The sequence below is a fragment of the Oryctolagus cuniculus genome, chromosome 8 (assembly GCF_964237555.1).
Source record: "Oryctolagus cuniculus chromosome 8, mOryCun1.1, whole genome shotgun sequence".
NCBI lineage: Eukaryota > Metazoa > Chordata > Mammalia > Lagomorpha > Leporidae > Oryctolagus > Oryctolagus cuniculus.
In genome coordinates, this window is record NC_091439.1 from 127,405,389 (window position 1) to 127,428,232 (window position 22,844).

Below are 22,844 nucleotides of genomic sequence, written 5' to 3' on the forward strand. Positions count from 1 at the left end.
AGGTTATAAGTATTTATTTAATCTCTCATACTTGATTTTCTCTTACTAACTTCTTCCACACCTTTGGTCCCAATAACTAGTTTCTGTGTTTATTTGAAAATGAACATGACTCATCACCTCTAAACGTGATTAAAAATAACTCATGTCTTTGATGTATATCTGATGAACACTTGCAAAGAAGTGTGAGAACAGAAATGTAAGGCATGTGTGCCTGAGGGCAGTACGTGTTGAGGTGTTTGTAATATCTGTGCATTTTATACCATGAGATTAGTCCATATCAGTGGTTTCAATGTAAAAGATATAGCTATTTCATTACCTAAAGGGAATTGAAATCTGAACCATAATAAAGATGTATTTCAGAGAACTGTAGAAGCCTAGAACTGACTGGACGTCTTCAGCTTTTTTCTGTTAACATCATGATTAAGTTTCATGATAGAAAAGAATAGAGTTACTCTTTTCAGCATACTTTATCCACATTAATACTAGCTTGAGTTTGTGGGAAGTATTGAAATAATGAAAATGATTTTTGTAATATTTTTGCAAAAACTTTTTATGAGCTACACATTTTGAAAATCTCAATTTTACTACCCATTCTGTGATTTCATATGAATTCAGTGTTGAATGACTTCTGTTTTCATGGTTTTCCATAAAACTATAGTTATGACGGATGTGACATTCTTTGACTCATTTTTGATAGGTGTTGCTTAAAAGGCTGAAGGTTTCTGTTCAGGTTTTACGTAAATTGAGCTTTGTTTTCTCAAAGCATGATTCTCATGGGGTCCTCCTCAGTTGCAGAAAGATCCTTTGCAAACTGTTAAATGTTGCTAATTAAACATTTATGTAAGAAGGTCATTCATACAACATATACTCTATAGAACATGTCCTATTACAGAAACTTTGAGAAAGTGTGTTTACACAATGTTTGTTAGTGGCCACAACAGTGCTTATTGCCTGAGATTCGCTTAGCTTTTTCCCTTTTGTTGTTAATGCATTTCATGTAAGTCACAATGAGCTAGATTTTTGCCTCTGTCCCATTTACTAGAGTTCCGGTCTGTTTGCAATTCTACAGTAATCATACAGAGTAACTCGCTAGTATGTAGCAACTCCAAGACGTTAGCAAATTGGAAAGGCAAAATGCCTGCTTTTTATATACCAAGTATCTGTCTTTCACTTGGAAAGTTGTTTATGGTGCAGCTCTGATTAGAATGTGGCTTTCTTGTGAGACAGCCCGGTTCTAAACCACACTCCGTGCTGTTCATCACCACCTTGCCTTGTAGGCTAAGAAAATGTTGACCACGTTGTATAAAAAATTTCTAGAGCTAAGTTTTCTCATCTCTACCATAGAAAGTACAGTTTCTGTTGCTATTGGTGATTTCATAGGCTATGTCATATACTGTCAGTATTAAATAAGACCACATGTAAGAAGTATTTTCACAGTCCCTGGTGAAGGTTTCAGGAGTTTGATTTGAAAGGGCAGAGTTGCTTGTCTTGTGATTATCAGTGCCTATGCCTCAACAAACATTCATCTCAACTCTCCTTTAATATTTTAGGAAAGATGTAAACAAGCATACATATGTGTGTGCACCCCCTGGGGCTCTCATCTCTCTAATTGTTTCATCCCTTCAGACTCATGGTTGAGCCCTGTGCTAGTCTTGTTTATCTTTCCTTTACCTGTTTATTTCAGCTTGATTTAACATTAACACAGGAATAAAGAGGGGAATAAAAACATCATACTAGATACAGGAATAAAAACGCAATGCATGTGTAAATGTCAGTCATCTGCGACTCTCGGGTCTGTTGACCACATTAACGTGTTCTGCAGGTTTGCAAATATGATTATGTGGAGATCTGGAGTGGGCTTTCCTCTGAGGCTAAGTTACACGGCAAGTTCTGCGGAGCTGAAGTGCCCGAAGTGATCACGTCCCAGTTCAACAACATGAGAATCGAGTTCAAGTCTGATAATACTGTTTCCAAGAAGGGCTTCAAAGCACATTTTTTCTCAGGTATAAGCCTTCACGTGTTGTCTGTGGGTGTTACTGTGTTCCAAGTGGGTTGGGTACATGGGGGCTAATCTTTAAAGCTTTCTGTAAGGCACATAGGATGGACGTTATTCTGTGTTTCATAATTTTTTACTTAAATGAGGGTGTTAATAACAGGATCCCTCATGAAATGTGGCCTGCCTCCAATCAGAGATTATTTTAAGATCTAACTAAGAAATAGAAACTTTGGTAAAACAACACAAAAATATTAAAAGTTTATATGGTGACTTTACTGTCTACAGGTAGATGGAACCAAGGACACCAGACTTCCCAAAAGCAGCAGATTTTTCAATGTGATTTTTCTTTGGTTTTTGAAAATATCTCATTTTAGCAACATTTCCATTGTTTTTTTCTTATAGCATATTTCTTCACATTTTCACTCTCATTGTTAGGCTCATGTTAATATTATGCTTTACCTTACTGCTGTAGAAACAAAGCAGGAAGTCTAGAAATATGCGAGTCCTGACCTTCTTGATGATGCATTAGCGGGTATGCTTGAGGATTGCAGTTGTATGTTTTGAATTGAATGTTTTGCTTAAGCAACTCAAAGATGCCCCTCTTAAAGAAGGGACATTTGATGAAATGCTCCCCGAGGTTTACAAAATTATATGGAAATGTCCGTTAAAATCCCTTATTTTCTCAATCTCAGACTCATGTTTTATGAAAACATTCCTATGAAACTTCAAAACAGATAAAATTGTAATAAACCTTAGCATAGCAAACTATTCTGCATTTTCAACTGGCGACTGATTTCAGGCAACGGAATTGCAATTATGTTTTCATATCAGGTAATTTGGATTGAGTTAATTCAAAGTCCATTTATTCCAGTCCCCATGTGTTTAAAAATTAATGAGATTTACAATGCCCAGGGTTTGTTTGGGGTTTTCCGTGTAATTGAAGTTAATGGTTCACAAGTGCCACTGAGTGCCAACTCAAACACAAAAGTCCCTTAAAAATACAGGTTACAGAAAAATGGAATTAAAAGATAATTCACATTTTCCGTGAACTTTTTGAAGTCTTCTGCAAAGATCTCCATTCCCCAGTTTTTTTCATTCCATTCTTCTAAGTTTACCTTTAAAAAAGTCTTCTCATGCTTCCACTTAAAGTTTATTCTATTCAAAGCTGATTTTAATACCCTTTTTAAAAAAGATGTATTTATTTATTTGAAAGGCAGAGATACAGAGAAGGAAGTGCTGGTTCACTCCCCAAATGGCCACAACTGCCAGAGCTAGGCCAGCCCAGGCCAGGGGCCAGGAGCTTCTTTTGTGTCTTCCACGTGGGTGCAGAGGTCCAAGGACTTAGGCCATCTTCCGCAGCTTTACCTGGTGCATTAGCAGGGAGCTGGATTAGAAGTGGAGCAGCCAGGACTTGAACCAGCACCACTATGGGATGCCGGCACTGCAGACCAAGGCTTAACCTTGTACAGCACAGTGCCAGCCCCTGAATACCCTTTCTTAATGACTGGAATACTTTCTTAGATTTTACAATTTTACAAATGTGTATTTTACAAATTTGAGTGATCCATGGCAACAAAGCTACTTACCTTAGGACCGTCTAAATATTTATTTTTAAAGTTGAAATTATGAAATGAACAAATTTCTTCATATTATTCAAGGTGTTTGGGGTACTTTTCATTTTACATGACTGTAGCCATACATATTATTTAAAAGATATTTGCAAGATGCTGCACATACTGAGTACAAAATATAAAAACAACATCTAAAATTCATTTTCTGATATTTTTGATTGTGGAAAATTTTCCAAACCATAAGCATACCCACATTCATTTGTGGCTTTAGAGTCACATTACTAAAATATGAAATTTGCTTCTTTAATTCTTGTACTTCATATCGAACACACATGCAGATAATGCTGTTCTCCAGGACAGGCGGGAATCTTATTTCTGTGCACCTGTGCTTGGTGAAATGCACTGAGTGCCCTCGTAGTATCAGAGCTCATAATAACTAATCCGTAAATCAGGCTCCTGTATACTGTCATCTTAGAAAATCCTCTCCATTTTTAGCATTTTTCAGTGCTTTAAGAAGAAATATATATAAATCAATTGCCTGGCCGTATTTTATTTTCAGATGTCAGCCTAGATTGTTTGATGGCATGAAAAGTGACTAAGTGGCCGGCGCCGCGGCTCACTAGGCTAATCCTCCGCCTAGCGGCGCCGGCACACCGGGTTCTAGTCCCGGTCGGGGCGCCGGATTCTGTCCCGGTTGCCCCTCTTCCAGGCCAGCCCTCTGCTGTGGCCCGGGAGTGCAGTGGAGGATTGTCCAGGTGCTTGGGCCCTGCACCCCATGGGAGACCAGGAAAAGCACCTGGCTCCTGGCTCCTGCCACCGGATCAGCGCGGTGCGCCGGCCACATCGCGCTGGCCGCGGCGGCCATTGGAGGGTGAACCAACGGCAAAGGAAGACCTTTCTCTCTGTCTCTCTCTCTCTCACTGTCCACTCTGCCTGTCAAAAAAAAAAAAATAATAAATAAAAAAAAATAAAAAAGTGACTAAGTGAAGGGGACAATAAAGGTCAAGGAGAAATTAAAACCCCATATTTTCATATTATACAAGGGTGTGTATAACTTGCATATTAAACAATATTGTACGGCACTTTAAGCTGTTGTGTGGACACCCTCATCCCACGTTAGAAGCCTGAGTTTCGGTCCTCCCTCTATTTCTGATTCAATTTCCTGCTAATTAACATTCCTGGGGAAGTAACAGATGGTGGCTCAAGAACTTGGTCACGCACACGAGTGAACAGGATGGAACTCCTGTCTCCTGACGTCAGCTCGGCCCAACCTTGGCTGTTACAGGCGTTTGGGAGTGTGAACCACTGGGTGGAAGAGCTCCCTTACTCTTTTATCTCTGCCTTTCATATAATACAAATAAATAAATAAACTTAAAAATAAGTTTTTTTCTGCAAAATAATTTGAAATTGGAACAGTTGTTGTGCCGCAGTCATGTCAACATGCCATAAGGCGTTGGTTTGAGACCCAGATGCTCCACTTCAAATCCGGCACCAGCTAATGCACCTAGGAAAGCAGTGGAGGATGGGCCAAGTGCTTGGGGCCTTGCTACCCATGTGGGTGCAGGGACCCCAGCACATGGGCCGTCTTCGGTAGCTTTCCCAAGTGCGTTAACAGAGAGCTGGATTGAAAGTGGAGAAGCAGGGATTTGAACCGGTGCCTGTATGTGAGGCTGGTGCTGCAGATGATGACTTTACCCGCTATGCCAGTCACCATGAATTCTTGAAAACCCTTTATATTATCTTCACTTATTTTTTTTTTATTTGAGAGAGAGAGAGACTACAGATAGAGAAAGAACTCCCACTCTAGTTCATTCCCCAAAAGCCCACAGAGTTGGGGAGTGAGAGGGCAAAGCTGGAGCCAGGGATTCAGTCCAGATCTCCCGTGTGGGTGGCTGGGATCCAGTCTTCTAAGCATCACCCACAGTCTCTCAGAGTCTGCTTTAGCAGGAAATCAGAACAGGGACACAAACAAAGACATTCTGATGCAGGACACAGGTGTCCTAACCAGAGGTTGGACGCTACCTCTGTCACATTTGTTTCTACGTATTGGTTTGACAGATGAGGTGACTGAGTTCAGTAAGCTATGCAGTGTCACAAAGCATTTAAACCTTTGTAATTCTTTTCCACAGACAACTGCTATAAACGTTAGAGCTGATCATGGTGTCTTGCAAGCGCAATCTGTTTATACCTTACACTAACGTAGTATGACCTGGAAAACAACAACAGATGCGTTTTTCATTTCTTTAGTAGATTGTTGCTTTGTGAAGTCCAATGTAATTATCTTTAAGTCTAGACTTCGAGTGTTCCCTTTTGAATCCCCTAAAAAGTTTTGACAGTTTGCCAGATTCGCATTTAAAATACTATGGTTCTGGATGAGCAGTTGGGTCTTTTTCATATTAATTTCCTGGAGTTTCTGTCAGTGGGGATGTTTGATCAGGAAAAAACAAGGCTAAGCATTGTATTTGCTGTTGTGCAATTTGTTACAGATATCAAGAGAGTGCAGCCAAGATTTTAGATGGCGAAATGTTGCCATCTTGAAAAAAATCATAATTTACAGAAGACCATCCCTTATAATGGATAGGTGTATTCACATTGAGAATACTATTTTAGAGTTCTATTAATGCTTTAAGTTTAAAAAATGTGTAGCTATTTTTTGTATTATATTTATATAGAACTACATTAATAGAAAGCATGAAAACCATGGATGTACTCGACTTCACAGAAATAAATGCAGCCCCAACGTTCAGGAGTTATCAAAATGACTGTTTTGCTTGCTTCAGAAATGTCATTTTGGGGACTCTTTTGTAAAGAAACATCTGAAAATCAGGAAGAACGATTTCTGTATGATGCGATGATGACTGAAATTTGGACCACGTTAATGGTGTGAGAATAGGAAAATTATAAATAAGTTATAGCAAATGTACTTTATGGTTTTCACACAGTAAAGATGGCTTAATAATATCATGGTGTAAAGAACAGACTGTCATAAAATGTTGATGGAAATCTGTGCACAAACCATCTATGCACTGTGCCTACAGCTAAGCCTACGGGTGGCTACAAACCTGAAAGTTGTATTATCAAGCTGCCCAGAGTACTTGTGTCTAGATGGAGACAACGTGCATTATGGTTTACTCCAACTACTCTTAATTTTCCCCTGATTTGAATATTTAAAATATTTAGAAAAAGAGAACTTTTTTTTGTACCTGTTACCCAAATTTTCTAGATTCATAAACATTGCCCAACAGATTTTATCTTCTTTTAGAATGAAGGAGCTATTAAATTTTTCTGTTTATTAATTAGTTAATAAATATTAATACAAGTTAATACTAGTACGAGTGTGTTGAATTGGGTTAATTTCTAACTTTCTTATTACAGACAGTGGAATAAATGTCCCTGGAGTGTATCCATTAAACAAGAGATATTTTATGGAGATTCTGTTTTAAATGGTTATGTTTATAGCCAGTGTTCTAAAACTCTCAGAAGTAGTTATGGATTTATGAAAACTTAATTAGAAGTAGAGCATGTTCAGCTATTTTTCCACATTCTTTTTCCAAGAATAATTACCAAGGAATTCAACAATAGTAAAAAGAAACATTTGATAATAAGGGGTTTTTTATTATTTGGAAAGAAAGCTATTTAATAACAAATTTTAGCTTTCTTACAATTAAGTGATCCATCTGGAAAAAAGACAAAAAAGTATGTTTAAATTTTAATGTGTGCAGTGAAATAATGTATCCATAATATTCCTTCCAACATATCATTATATAATGAAATAATGACATCGCAGATTTTAGGTATTTTTGCACATAGCTTTGAATTTTTAAATAAGCACTTTTTAAATTTAAAAACTGTAATTGCTGGAGCCATCCTAAGAACATATTAGCAAAATATTAATCACTAATTTATATCACTCCCATGTTCATAAAATTAAGAAACTCTTACATGTAAATTCTTTGATATATCACAAATTATTCATTAAAATGCTGTAACTTGAAAACTTGGAAATTACTAGGTTTTAAAAATATTTATTTATTTATTTGACAGGCAGAGGGACAGAAAGAGAGAGAAAAAATTTCCAAATTTTATAGCAGAAAATATTTAAACTTCTCTACAAAAATCCAGATGTGATGTCTTGTTTTGATTCCAGGGTCTATTTAAAGAGCAACATAATGAAATGATATTAAGGCAAGTAAACACGTTTGGATTGTCTTAGTAAGGCTATTTAGGTATTTTATGGAATGATGGGTCTTCATGTATTCAGCTAATTGAGAATATAGAGACAGACGTATTTTATGGAAGACATAAAATAACCATCTTTTGCTGGGGCTGAGTGAAATTTGCTATCAGATTAACAGAAATGATTCACTTTATATAGTGGCAAAATCAAACATAGCTTGATATGATGTTGTGTATGGATGTGGGTGTACAGAAGTGCAGAGACATACCTGATGCATTTACTCATTCTAAGAGATGAAACAAAATTACTGCATCTTCCTCAGAGCAAAGCAGTCTTTTCTGTAAGTGTGTTATACTTAAAGGGGGAGATTAGTAGGACTTCACGAATATAAAACAGCCACATTTGGAAAGCTGACGTGCTTTTAAAACTAATTGTTAGATTTGTAATTGGGGAATAATATAAAAACCATGTTCTGCAATAAGACTTGAGCACAGGAAAACTACCTTCTATAAGCAGCCTGTATTAATAACGAGATTTGGTTATGATTCCGCCGCAGCGACAACAGGGAATTTGAAATATAAAGCTAATTTAATAGGCCTCTCCCTCAGCGATCAATTTTATGAGAATGCACTCTATTACCGATGGACTAAGTGATCTGCTCATTGGCAGAAGTGGAATAAAACCCAGGATTCCTGACTCCCAGTTTATTTCTGTCTGCAATGAATGTAGGAGTCAGACAAAATAGTTTAGAGGCTGCTGTTTTCTACCAGTAAATTGCAGCGACTCCATCTACAGGCTCCTCGTCACACCTGCCTTAAACTGTGTATAATTATTTCTTTCACAAACGTTCATCACGTCTCTCATGGTATGTGTGTTGATATTTGTGGGGGAGAGTCAACCTGATGTTACTCTAATCAAACTTTAAATATTAGTGCAATAAGTTACAAAGAGTGACAGGATTGCAACTTTCCTACATGATTTTGAATCCTCCTTCCAAGTTTTCACTGGGAATGAAATGTCAATATTCGTGTGTTTATGGAAACAGCAAACTGTCTCTCTGGAAGCTCTCATTGGTTTATTAGTGCTTCTCTGAAGATGATTATTTATTCCATAGGATTGTGGTGAACTGTGTGTGCCGCCTTATGTGTGCATCCATGGGCAGGCATTTATCTGCGTCTTATCTTGAACATTCATTTTGAGACTATTCCCTCATGGATGTTCCTGTTGTGTTGCGGGGACCATATGCTTCTTTTTTTTCCTACAGATAAGAAAACTTTCTGCACAGAGAAAATTTTTATTTTTGAATCTTGCAAGAACTTGAGACAGGTTGCCACTTCAGTTCCGTCCAGTATGTATTATTCATAGACCAATGACCTCTGAGAGTCTCACAGGCCCGCTGCAGGCTTCTGATAGGAAAACGCCACCCCTGTGCCTCCTAATAGCGAGCCTTCTCTTCATCTAACGTGGAGAAATGAGAAGCAGATATGCCCTTCCCAGGGAGGGCACCATTTCCATTAATAGAAATATTTTTATTTCTCTTTAACAGAACATTTTTTTCTCTCAATCACTAATAAAAAATGTCCTTTCTTTTTGTGTCTACTGTATGAAAATGCTAGAAAATTTCAAATTAATTATTGATAGAGCTCTCAATTACTGAGTGTATCATGCAGACATTATGAGAAACATTTAAAACTGAACCTTCACTCTCCTTGGATTTGGATTTGTCAGTAGGTCTGTAGGGATTGTGTCCTACGAGGAGGAAAGAAAAGTGAAAGCAGAACTCCATCATGCAGCTGATAACTTTTCCCTCCCTAGTTTGATGATCTTCCATAACTAAGAAGTCTAGAAAATGTTTACGGCATTCTTCTTTATGATGTATTTAATTCTCATCACTGTGGATGATCCAAAATTGCAGACCCTTTAATTTGAAAAGTAGTCTTCAAATCACTACGCTCTGTTCTAAACTCGGAGACATCTTAAGCTATTAAGTTAAAAATGTAGCTTTTGGGGGGCATGATGATGTCAAACATCTGGATAATTTTAAGTAATCCATTGATTTCCTGAAATTTTCTCTTTTTTTGTATGTCTGACACATGGAGGTAGTTTCGCATGATACTTTTTCTAGACATGATAACTTGCATTGCTGCTTCTAACGGTATTTAAACTGGATAGCTAAAATTTAGAGTAACCCATAAATATATTCTAGGGCCCTAATGAATCTTAATTTTCATGTGATGTTGATTAAATTAGACAGAATAATATATGGGGGTGAAGGTAGGAAAACACTGACAAACCAGGAAAGTAACAAATAACATACGTGGACAATAATGACTATAAAAGTGATAAAGTTTCTTCCCCTTCTATTTCTCCTCCTCTTCCTATTCTCTTTCTTCCCTTTCCATTCTTGCTTTTCCAAAAATTATCTTAAATTTATTATTTTCCCAGCATATCAGAACTTTGAATAGTTGGCTACAAAGGATAGAATTGATTTTTCTTTCACTTGTATTTCTCTCTAGTTATCATTGTCACAGGTCACTTTATATGCTATCAACTATTAGAAACAATTATACTGGGCCCAGCGCTGTGGTGTAGCAGGTGAGGCCGCTGTTTGCAGTGCTGGCATCCCATGTTGGCTTCTGTTCGAGTCCTGGCTGCTCCACTTCCGATCCAGCTCTCTGCTGTGGCCTGGGAAAGCAGTAGAAGCTGGCCCAAGTCCCTGGGCCCCTGTACCCATGTGGGAGAAGCAGAGGAAGCTCCAGGCTCGTGGCTTCAGCTCGCCCAGCTTCAGCCCTTGGGGCCATCTGGGGAGTGAGCCTGTGGATGGAAGACCTCTCTCTCCTCTCTCTCTGCCTCTGCCTCTCTGTAACTCTCCTTTCAAAAAATCTTTAAAAATAAAAACTTAAAAAATAAAAATAACTATAAATAGAAATATTACCTAGTTAAATGACATTGGAATTAGAATGTCTAGATGTTAGGCATACTTTACATGTAATATTTTACATGTTAGAATTGTTTTCATTGTAATGTGAGTTTGTATTCAAGCACTGAGCAGTAATATATGTGTTACTGGATAATATACACATTAATGTTTGTATTTGACATTTTTGTATCTGTCATGCATGGTATTCCAAATGGAGGCTGAAAAAAGCATGATGTGAGCAGTATTTATTTATTTATTTTATTTGTTTGAGAAGTAGAGCTACAGACAGAGAGAGGAAGAAACAGAGTGAAAGGTCTTCCACATATTGGTTCACTCCCCAAGATCTGAAGCCAGGATCTAGGGGCTATCTCTGGGTCTCCCACATTGGTGCAGGGACCCAAGCACTTGGGCCAACTTCTATGGCTTTCCTAGGCCATAGCAGAGAGCTGGATCAGAAGAGGAGCAACCAGGACATGAACTGGCATCCACAGGGGATGCCCGCACTGCAGGCAGAGGCTCAGCCCACTATGCCACAGTGCAGGGCTATGTGTGTGGATGCCTTTACCTCCTCAGGGTTGGTCCCTGTGCTGTGCATTGGTCAATGTTCACTGGTTCATTACCAGTTGATGGCAAATGTGAGCTAATGGTGGTTGCATTTCTGAACCACTCTGAAAAGCCTAGTTGACCCACAATACAGCTAAAGTTCACTCTCTCCGGTCTTAATTCAAATCTATAAAACCACCATTACATAAACATTTTCATAGGAAATATATGTCTATTTCAGGGTAATTCTGGCATCAGGAATTTCTTTATTGGTTCTTTGCATTGAACAAAAAAAAAAAGGTTTATTTTTTGTAGTCACTCATGAGGAAACATTTTGCTAAAGCTTTTAAGTACAGAGTCTCTGGGAAGCCACAGTAAGATAATAACTTTCAATAATTTACTGCCCGACTGCTTGAATTAGAAAGCACAGGAGCTGACACCGTGGTGTTAGGAAGTGTGGTTTACCATCCAGCCCTTCGGTATGGGACGTTCATAATTCATAAACCATAATTTGCATCGTTGATACAGTTAAGAGGATAGGGGTTCAAAATTATGATCAGTTACTCTAAAGTCAATTTTACAAACCAATCCTCTCTTACCTTCTGATTTCTTATACATTTTATTACTTGATGTTCTTTTAGGGAATAATTTTCTCTCCTCCACTTTGTGAACATTTTTTCTTAGTCTCCATAGTCAGTGTTGTCTTAGTCTCCATAGTCAGTGTTACACTTGTTCTTAGCCAGAAGGCCAAGAAGCAATCCATAGTCAGTATTAAGAGTAATGGGTGTCAAGAACAGATGGAGAACACTAAACCCTAATTATATGGATTCTGATATCTTCTTTAAGATCTGTGAAATTGCTTGTATGGATTTGAAATATTCCAGTATTGTCAGTGCAGGGCTGTATCCTGTAAATATGTATGGGTTTGTCATGCAATGAACCTCCAAAAGTAGAAAAATAGATGCAACTTCAAAGACTGCTATAGGATTACTTGATAACAATACCATCTCTAAACCTTTCTCCATAGTGTGAATATTGATTTGATTAAACACACACACACACACACAGAGCAAAAACAGTGTATTTTGCATGCCACCCTGAGCTCTCCAGTTCTCAGTAGAAAAGTCAGCAGAACATGTCAACTCTGAATTCAGCCCAAGACCTGATCTGACTGTAAGGCACCCCTTTTGTTCTCTCTGTGTAGAGGGAGAGGTCTTAGTGGTGAGACAACATATGTGAGTGTCAGAAGTCTGCCAGGTTCGCTTTAATGGACTATCCAGCCATGGAAGGGCAGCTGAATGGCATAATGCAATAGCTGATGCCTCTCACTGGATTGACTTTCTGTTCGTCTAGTTTGGCTTTTTTCCTTGTAATGAATTATCTGGCTATTTCTTAAAGCTCATATTTCCCACTCTAACCTCTATTTTTCTTCTAGCACACTAAACCACCCTTTTAGGGGATTACTTGTTAATAAACTGGTCTGCCAGAGTAGATCTGTTTAAAATACATAAATTGAGATTCTTCTTTAGGATGGTCTAATGGTGCCTTTTTTCTATCTTGGAATGTTATAAAATGTCCAGATTCATTAATTTGACGTTAATGAAAAAAAAAATCTAAGTCATCCTACTGAGTGATTTTTTTAAAAAGGTGATTACATACAAATCTTGGAACCTTGTTTAGCCTCTGTCTGCACACCATGGTTACTACACCAAAGGGTTTTCCTCCACTTAAATGCCATTTTTTGCCTTTATTTAAACTCACAATTTTAAAGTTGGCAATAAATGTATAAGATCAATTGGACAAGGATCTGTTGATATCCTTTCTCTTACTCAACACTTCTACTCCATCACAGAAGTACAGGAGGATCACAAGTTGTTTCCCTGGCACAAATGATCTTGGAAACTCAACATATACAAGGCCCCAAGCTAAACAAGGAAAGAGTAAATCTAAGGCACTATACTTTTTATTTGTCTTAAGTTGGAAACAGGAAAAGCTGTGACTTAGTTTACCCTTTGCCAGCTTAATATTAATTATGACTAAATACCTCTTTTGATATGCTTTGTTTCTAAAGCCACTTGCTAAACTGTAGGGTTTATTTGTTTGCCAGACAAAGACGAATGCTCTAAGGATAACGGCGGGTGTCAGCATGAATGTGTCAACACAATGGGAAGCTACATGTGCCAGTGCCGTAATGGATTTGTGCTGCATGAAAATAAGCATGATTGCAAAGAAGGTATGGATGACAATGCCGTTTTTCTTGACGAAATGTAACATTTCATGTGGTTTTAGTAAAGCACTGCTTTCAAACAGAGTTGACCATATCAATGAGTAACATCACTGTTGACTATTAAAAGGTCAAACAAAAAATTCTGGGTAGTGCTCAAAGATTCAAGGCATACTATTGAAAACCTCATAATTGCATTACTTAAAGATTTTGCACTTCACACATTGGTGACCTTAGAGTAATCTTGTATAACAAACATAGAATTGGCTTTGAGGCCACCTGGTAGCCAGAAAAATCACATTATTTCCCAGTCTTTGTAGAAAAGGCCTTGCAGCACTATCCATATTTAATCTCAACTGTGCTAAATGTTTTGCATTTGGTGTAATATCCCACCCCAAAGTATCTCGTGTATGTGCTATGTAAGTGATGTCCTTTTAAATATCAGGAGTATCAAATTCAAATGCCTGCCAAAGGAAAAACATTTGAAAATGGTAGGTATTGTGTCATTTAAAGTGTTATGTCATGGTCTTAGCCAAAGAAAGCATACTAGTGGCACAGCAGGAGTCTACCAGATATTGTCCCCAAGCCCTAGAAAATTTCAAAGATTTTTTTAATCATATGCATCTAGAGATTTTTTTTCTTTTTCCTGTATGATATTTGTAATTGGGTAAGGTATGCTATTAAATCAATAGATTGAGAACCAACTGTGTGCAATGAACATGGCCCAGAGATATGAAGCAAATTTGAAATTTGAGGCAGGCATTGGGGCTAGCCCTTAAGGTAACTGTGAACTACTTTGGAGCCTGGGTTCATGTCCTGGCTCTTGCTTCTAATTCTGACTTTCTAAATGCAGACCCTCAAAAGGCAGAAATGATGGCCTAAGTAGTTGGGTTCTTGCCATCTACGTGGGAAACCTGGATTGAATTCTTAGCTCCTGGCATCAGCCTGGCCCAGTCATGACTATTGTGGGCATTTGGAGAGAGAATTAGCAGAAGAGAGTTCTCTACTTCCTTGTCTGTCTTCTTCTCAAGTGGAAAAAAATTGGAAATTTGATACTAACCATGTGGAGCAAGGTTATTTAAATTATGAAACTTACATGAAATTCCATGTTAATTGAACGAGCTGTTCTTCAAAGTTAGTTCAGAAGTTTTCTCCAGGACTAGTAGCTGTTCACTTATTTTTCTCATTAGTGCTTCATTTTTCTTCCATGAAATTAGAGTTAGATTATTTTAACAGCTAAAATTATGGCTTAGAGTATTCAAATATATAATTAACTAAGGGAGAGGAAAGATGTAAATACATGATTCATAAAGTGCCTTAATGATGTTAATTATTACAAATTATTAGAAATTATTAGAAAAAGAAAAGAAGTGAAAATAGCATAGTCCACTGATTTTTATTTGTGGTGTTGCATTAAATATTGTGTCCTTACCCAGTGTTGATATTCTTGATTGTGAATATATGCTGCTGTATTAATGTCTGGGCCTACAGACCCAGCAATTGTCTGATTCACGGGAAAACACTCAGTTTCCTGAGTCAGACCACAAAGACTGCTTGGTCGTGTCCAGCAAGGTGTTTGTCAAAGTAGATGGGCTTGATAACAGAGACTGGAATGATGACCAACCAGTGTTCCAGATCTTTCAACAGGGTGGAGTGCAATTGATGCTTGCTTTCTGGTCTGGTCTGGGGTGAGAGCTGCACACTGACTGATGTTATTGTTGTTGGCACAGCTGAGTGTGAGCAGAAGATCCACAGTCCAAGTGGCCTCATCACCAGTCCCAATTGGCCAGACAAGTACCCGAGTAGGAAGGAGTGCACGTGGGAGATCAGTGCCACTCCCGGTCACCGCATCAAACTAGTAAGTGAGCACATCGTGTCAGTGAAGCTGACTGCCCGCGTCGTCCGTAACGAGCACCTGGGAGTAACGTGAGTGCTTACTGAACTCAGCGGGACTAGTTGGCAGATCGAAAAGATTTTCCTGCTTACGTGAAACAGATCCTTGATTTCTTAGATCAAGGTGGCAGCCACATTGTTCTGCTCTTGGATTCTTATCCTGGGTGCTTTAAATAGCATTAGCAAAAGGGGTAGGCCCTTCTTCCCAGTGTTTCATGATGTTTCCAGATGGGGAAATAAAAAGGGGCAAAATTCAAGAAGACAGTAGAATTATCAGTCACTTAAACACAATGCAGATATGAGGGGCAGGGTTCATAAAGTTCATGGAACATGCATATTATGAAAAAAAGACCTATGCATAGATTTTTAAAATGTTTATACCACATAAGCTTATCTTTTAATTCTACTTTTCATGAACTTTTTGAAGTTCACTTGTGCTTTTTGTATGTATTTTTTATTTTTTATATTTAGTTTTTGACAGATTGAATATAGTTTATAGATACAATTCTAATATATCTTCTTCTTCCTACCTCTCTCTTCTTCTCTTCCTCCTTACTTCCTCCACCTTCTTTGCTTCCCTCCTTCCTTCTTTCCTTTCTTCCTTCCTTTTATTTTTGTTATAGAATATTTTTAATTTACATTACAGTCAAAGGTTTAATGCTCAAATAAAAACTTTCACAAGTAAAAGCAAAACAACCCTACTAGATCTGTCAGTTCTGTATGATTCATTTATGAACCATGCATTTTTTAAAAGAATTATTTATTTATTTGAAAATCAGAGTTACACAGAAGAGAATGAGAGGCAGAGAGAGAGAAGGAGAAAGAGGCCTTCCAACTGCTGGTTCACTCCCTAATTGGCTGCAAGGGCCAGAGCTGTGCCGATCCGAAGCCAGGAGCCAGGAGCATCTTCTGGGTTTCCCACGTGGGTGCAGGGGCCCAAGAACTTGGACCATCTTCTGCTGCTTTCCCAGGCCATAGCAAAGAGCTGGATTGGAAGTGGAGCAGGCAGAACGCAACCGGTACCCATATGGGATGCTGGCACTGCAGGCGATGGCTTTACCCACTATGCCACAGTGCTGGCCCCTGCATGTTTTTTATAATAAGATAAATTTTGTATTGTGGTTCGTATATGGTTGGCTATGCAGAATGCATTTTCCTCTATAGGTGGATACTGCTATCCTTCAATTTCTCCCAATGTACTACTCTGCAGGAGTAACTCCAATATGAATATAATGTTTGTCATCTTTTCTGCACCCTATGAGTATTGCATTCTGGCCTGGTTCTTCTGATAGTAAATCATTATAGGCTAGACCACGCTTGAAGAGTTTAATGTAAAGAAATAAAATCATAACAATATAGAAATTTCAATAATTTTTGCCAAATGGCTGTTTTTAGAAGCAGGAAGAGTGTCAGCTAGCAAGAATCAGAATAGAGTCTGGCAGGCACTATAATAAAAAACAGTTGTCTTAGAGATGAATCTAACAATCCAAGGTAGTTCACTGGACCAGTCTAGGTTAATTTAAAAATTCCCTGTTTTGTCATTCTCTTCCACAAACTTGCTTGTTTGCCCAATGAAAAAGACTTATTTACATATACACAACATTACAAAAAAATCCAAGACAGTCACCTAGATATTTGCCTTCCTTCTGTGGAATTCCTTCAGGTTGCCATCTGTCAGTGACATTCTAGAATTCATTTCAGGCACACTGGACGCTGGGAGGAAACCTGGTAGGAGCTCCAGGCTGCCTTCCAGTCCTGTCCAAGGTCCTGACTGAGAGAGTAAGTCTCTGAACCTTTTGGGCTGAAATATAGAGACTGTATACTTTTCTCCAATACAGTTTGGTAAGGAAGTTGGAAAAATAGATTTTCCTGAAGACATTTCTTTCTGTAGACTTTGGTATCATATTGCTTCTCGCTGAAGAACTTCCTTATAGATTTTATAGAGTATGTACAGAATCACATTTGAAAGATAGTTTCATTAGGTGTAGAATTCCAGGATGACAAGTTAATTTTCCTGTCTTCACTTTAACACCTGATTCCATATTTTCCTAGGTTTCATAGATTCTTATGATTCTGTTGTAAATTTTATATGTATTCCAGTATAAGTAATGATCTTTTTTCTATGACTGTCTTCAAATTATTATTTTGTCCCCAATTGGAATATATTGTGTCTAGGGGCATGTATTGTGCGTATGTGTGTGTGTGCCTCTGTGTGTGTGTATAAAACTCATAGCATTTACCCTTCTCTGAATCCTCTGATTTTCTTCTGGCATCTGTATTGTGGTATCTTTATTTTATTTTTTAAAATTTTTTTAACTTTAAGTTATGCAAGTTCCATGTATTTCCTATTTACAGATTTAGGAACATAGTGATACTCCCTCCCTCCTCCCCTACTCTCCCTCCTGCCCATGCTCCAACCCTCCTGCCTCCCACATTCCCACTCTTACTTTTTACAAAGATCTATTTTCAGTGTACTTAAGGATCATATAGTTTTGAAAGTTCCCAATCATTATTTCTTCACACAATTCTTCTGATTGTATCTCTTCTGGGATGGAATTACACATGTACTGGGTTGTTGGATATTATCTTTTGGTTATTCCACTTTTTGCTACTATTTTCAATTTAAGTGTGAGTAAATTGAACCGAGCTGTCTTCAGAGAGTGGCTATTTCATTGGCTGTCTTGAATCTGTTAAACACTATCTCTCTGAGCAGGCTTTTTTTTTTTCCCTCCTCCCTTGGTTGTATTTATATTTGACTCATTCTTAAAGTTTCTGTCTGTGCTAGTCTGCTCAGGCTTCCATTACAAAATCCCAGCCTGGTGGCTTAAACAACAGAGATTTGTTTTCTTATAGTACTGGAAGCTGGATGCCCAAGATCATGGTGCCTACCAGGTTGGGTAGGGAGGGTCCTCGCTGGCTTCTGGGAAACCCCTTTCTCACTGTGTCCTCACGGTTCTCCCCTTGAGTGCACACAGACACAGAGCTCCAGAACCTCTTAATCTTCATATGAAGATGCCAGTCCTACAGGATTTGAACCCCACCCTCATTTATCCTTAATTGCCTCCCTTAAAGACCTTATCTCTAAATATATTCCCATTGGAGGTTAGAGTTTCAGTATATTAATTTTTTTAAAAAAAAGATGTACATAATTATTTGAAAGGCAGAGTTATGCAGAGGCAGGGAGAGAGAGAGAGAGAGAGAGAGAGAGAGAGAGAGAGAGAGAGAGAGAATCTTCCATCTACTAGTTCACTCCCCAAAATGCTACAATGGCAGAAGCTAATCCAATGTGAAGTCAGGAATCAGGAGTTTCTTTTGGGTCTCCCATGCGGGTGCAGGGGCCCAAGGACCTGGGCCATCTTCTACTGCTTTCCCAGGCCACAGCAGAGAGCTGGATTGAAAGTGGAGCAGCTGGGTCTTGAAATGGTGCCCATATAGGAGGCGGCACTGCAGGTGGCGGCTTTAACTGTTAATGCACAGTGATGAACCAAGTAATTTTGTGAATTGATGTTTTAAAAATAATGATAGTTAATTCATTTCCAAATATCTTTCAACTTACGAAATGGCCCATCTAACTCTGGACCCGTCTGTTCCTTCAGGAATTACAAGGGTTTTTTTTGTTTTTGTTTTTGTTTTTTTTGTTTTGTTTTGTTTTGTTTTTTTTCCATGCCAATATTCTGTTTGAGGATCACGACACAAACCATGACTTTGCAGGTAACTGAGAGAGTCATATTCAGAAGTAAAATGCGAGCTTGCATGCAAGTATTGATGTTTGTGTTAGGTATTTCAATTTGTGGTCAGAAGAAGTAGCCATGTAAGGCCAGGTTTTCTCAAACATAGCTACATCAGAATTGCCTGGAAGGCTGGTTATTACCATTCATCCCAGAGTTTGTGATTCCCACTCTCCTATCTCATTAATCATGTACGTGTAACACCAGACTCCCCGTGTCACCCTCACATCCAGGGGTAACACCAGACTCCCCGTGTCACCCTCACATTCAGGACCTATAGAAAATGTGTTATAGCAGATTTGCTACTGACTCTAAGTGGTATGGTAGCTCTTTATTTTTTTCAAGTCTTGTCATTTTGAGATTTTTTTTTAAAGATTTATTTTATTTATTTGACAGAGTTAGAGAGAGAGGTAGAGACAGAGAAAGAAAGGTCTTCCTTCTGCTAGTTTAATCCCAGCAAAGGCCGCAAAGACTGGAGCTGAGCTGATCTGAAATCAGGAGCCAGGAGCTTCTTCTGGGTCTCCCGCGTGGGTACAGAGGTCAAAGGACTTGGGCCATCCTCAGGTGCTGTCCCAGACACATTAGCAGGGAGCTTGATCAGAAGTGGAGCAGCTGAGACTCAAACCGGTGCCCAGATGGGATGCTGGCACTGCCAGCCAGGGCTTCACCCTGCTGCACCACAGTGCTGGCCCCATTTTGAGAGTGTTGTTGCTCATGCTTACAGCGTTTACCTGCCTGCTTGTAATAGAACTGTTATCTACTTTGAAACATAGGGTGGGTGTTTGGTGTAGCAATTAAAACACTACTTGAGGCATTCGCATCTCCTATCAGAGTGCCTTGGTTAAAGTCCCAACTCTAGTTCCAATTCCGGCTTCCTGCTTCAAGGGAAGTAGTTTGGTCCTTGCCAACCATGTGGGAGACCCTTGCTGAGTTCTGGGCTCCTGGCTTTGGCCTGGTGTAATGGTGTGAGTCACGAGCACTTGGGGAGTGAACCAAATGGGAAGTCTTTGTCTGTCTGACTCTGTCTTTCTGCCTTTCAAATAATTGTCCAGAATCTGCCCAGCCTTCTCCCCCAACCATCCCAGCTCCTGGTAGCCAGCATTGGCTCTGTTTCTGTGAGACTTGCTTTTGTAGATTTCAGGTATTAGTGAGAGTGTGGTGTTTGTCTTTCTGTGCTTGGTCTATTTCACTTAACATAATGTTCTCCAGCTTAATTCATGTCCTGCAAATGACAACACTTCTGCCTTTTTGAAGACTCAGTTATATTTCCTCAAGGATGCTTACCACATTTTTAGTACCCATTTATCCACGGATGGAGTTAGGTTGATTCCATATCTTGGCTGCTGTGAACAGTGCTGCAGTAAACATGGTTGTGCAGATGTCTCTTCCACACACTGATTTCATTTCCTTTGAATAAATGCCAGTAGTGCAACTGTTGGATCATCTGGGAGTTTTACTTTTCATATTTTGAGGGGCCTTCATACTGTTTTCCATAATAGCTATACTAATTTGATTTCCACCAATAGTTTGTAAGGGTTTGATTTTCTGTACATTCTTGCCAATAGCCAACATCTGCTTTCTTTTCTCTAACAGATATAAGGTGACATCTTGTGGTTTTAAATTGCATTTCCTGATTACTATAATGTTGAGTATTTTTTCATATACATTTTTCCATTTGCATGTCTTCCTTTGAGAAAGGTCTATTTAGGTCTTTGTCTATTTTTCAAAACTCATTTACTTATTTGAGAGGCAGAGAGAGAGAGTGAGCTCCCATTTGCTGCTCCTCTCCCAAATGATGATGGGCCAAAGCTGTGAGACAGGAACTCAATCTGTGTTTCCCATGCTGGTATCAGGAATCCATCCTCATGTACCGTCATGGCTGCCTCTCTGTGTCTACGTTAGCAGGAAGCTGGGACCAAGATCTGGGGCCAGGAGTTGAACCCAGGCACTCTGATGTAGGGCATGAGCATCCTAACTGCTGTCTTTTTTTTTTTTTTTTTTTTTTTTTTTTTTGACAGGCAGAGTGGACAGTGAGAGAGAGAGACAGAGAGAAAGGTCTTCCTTTGCCGTTGGTTCACCCTCCAATGGCCGCCGCAGCCGGCGCGCTGTGGCTGGCGCACCGCGCTGATCCGATGGCAGGAGCCAGGAGCCAGGTGCTTTTCCTGGTCTCCCATGGGGTGCAGGGCCCAAGCACTTGGGCCATCCTCCACTGCACTCCCGGGCCACAGCAGAGAGCTGGCCTGGAAGAGGGGCAACTGGGACAGACTCCGGCGCCCCGACCGGGACTAGAACCCGGTGTGCCGGCGCCGCTAGGCGGAGGATTAGCCTAGTGAGCCACGGCGCCGGCCCTAACTGCTGTCTTAACTGTTAAGACAAATGGCCACCTTCTTTGGCCATTTCTTCATTGAGTTATTTTGTTTCTTGATGTTGAGCTACTTGAGTTACTTGTATGTTTGGAATATTAGCTCCTCATCAGATAGATGCTTTATAAGTGTCATCCCTCCTCTGCAGGTTGCTACTCTTTTCCGGTGTAGAAACTTTATTTGATATGATCCTGTTTGTCCCTACTGGATTTTGTTGTCTGTGCCTTTGGAGTTATAGCAAATAAGCCATTGCCCAAACCATTGTCATAGAACTTCCCCCCGAGGTTTTCTTCTAGTAGTGTCACAGTTTCAGCTCTTATATGCAGTCATCAATCCATTTTTAGCTTCTTTTTGTTTAAGGAATAAGATCAGAGCCCTATTGCAGTCTTTGGCATGTGGACATCTAGTTCACCAACATCCTTTATTGAAGACTGTCTCCTCAATTGTGTGTTCTTGGGGTCTTCATTGAAAAGCCATTGACTATAAATACATGGATTTATTTCTGGGCTCTCGGATCTGTCCCATTGATTTGTGTACTATATTTCTTCTATATCTGATTTTTGTAGAGTTTTTTAAAAAATGTTTATCATGAAAGCTCTGACTTTTGACAAATGCTTTGTATGCATGTATTGAGATGATCATATGGGTTTTGTTCTTCATTCTCTTAGTTTAGTTAACATGTATATTGACTTGCAATTATTGAATCAATATATCACTGGATCAAATCTCACTTGATCATGGTGAACAGTCTTTTTAGTGTGCCATTGAATTCAGTTTGCCAGTATTTTGAAAAGGGTTTTTGCCTGTACGTTCACCAATGATACTGACTTGTAGTTCTCTCTCTCTCTCTCTCTCTCTCTCTCTCTCTCTCTCTCTGTGTGTGTGTGTGTGTGTGTATGTGTGTTGCCCTTGTCTGGCTTTGGTATCTGGGTAAGCAAATATTTCTGAATATTTCATCTTATCCATCTTCAAGTGAAGGAGAAAATGTCAGTAAAATCAACTTTTATGAGGCTAAGTTTTAAAAATATATACCTAGTTTTTGAATTTTGAGAGCCTTCCTATTCTTCTTAATCTAAATGTTCCTTTAGGATTGTGTGGAGTGAAATACAGGAAGTGACTTGGAAAAGCAAACCATCCACTGTCTCTGAGATAACAGTAATTATACTTCATTTTATTTATTTTTAAGACTGTAATATGAAGGCTATTTAGGAAATGTGGCACTTATGGATGCCAGGAATCACAATAAAATCCATGTATTTGGTGAGATAGGCATGTTCTTGTACATTGTGTTCCCTTACCATACATGTATTCAATTCACAGTGTGACTATTCATATCCAGTGTATATTACTGTACAATAATATGAAGACTGAACTATCCTAGGTCAGTGTATTAAAAATTTACACAGGTTTAAGATTTTTGACATTATTG

The 22,844-nt window shown here is 38.9% G+C and overlaps 1 protein-coding gene across 3 annotated transcripts in view; it reads left to right on the top strand.

Annotated features, from left to right (window-relative positions):
• TLL1 (tolloid like 1) overlaps nucleotides 1-22,844 on the top strand; it is a 229,132-nt gene that overhangs the window by 184,989 nt on the left and 21,299 nt on the right. For 2 of the 3 annotated variants that reach the window (XR_011378527.1, XM_070048214.1), the window contains exons 16-18: nucleotides 1,823-2,003; nucleotides 13,315-13,440; nucleotides 15,162-15,289. Coding sequence is in view for 1 of the 3 variants with exons in the window: in XM_070048214.1 (XP_069904315.1) it covers nucleotides 1,823-2,003; nucleotides 13,315-13,440; nucleotides 15,162-15,289 (435 nt within the window). In the remaining 2 variants the exon portion in view is untranslated. Of the gene's footprint in view, nucleotides 1-1,822; nucleotides 2,004-13,314; nucleotides 13,441-15,161; nucleotides 15,358-22,844 lie in introns of all 3 variants that reach the window. The other variant, XR_011378528.1, reaches the window with a different exon arrangement.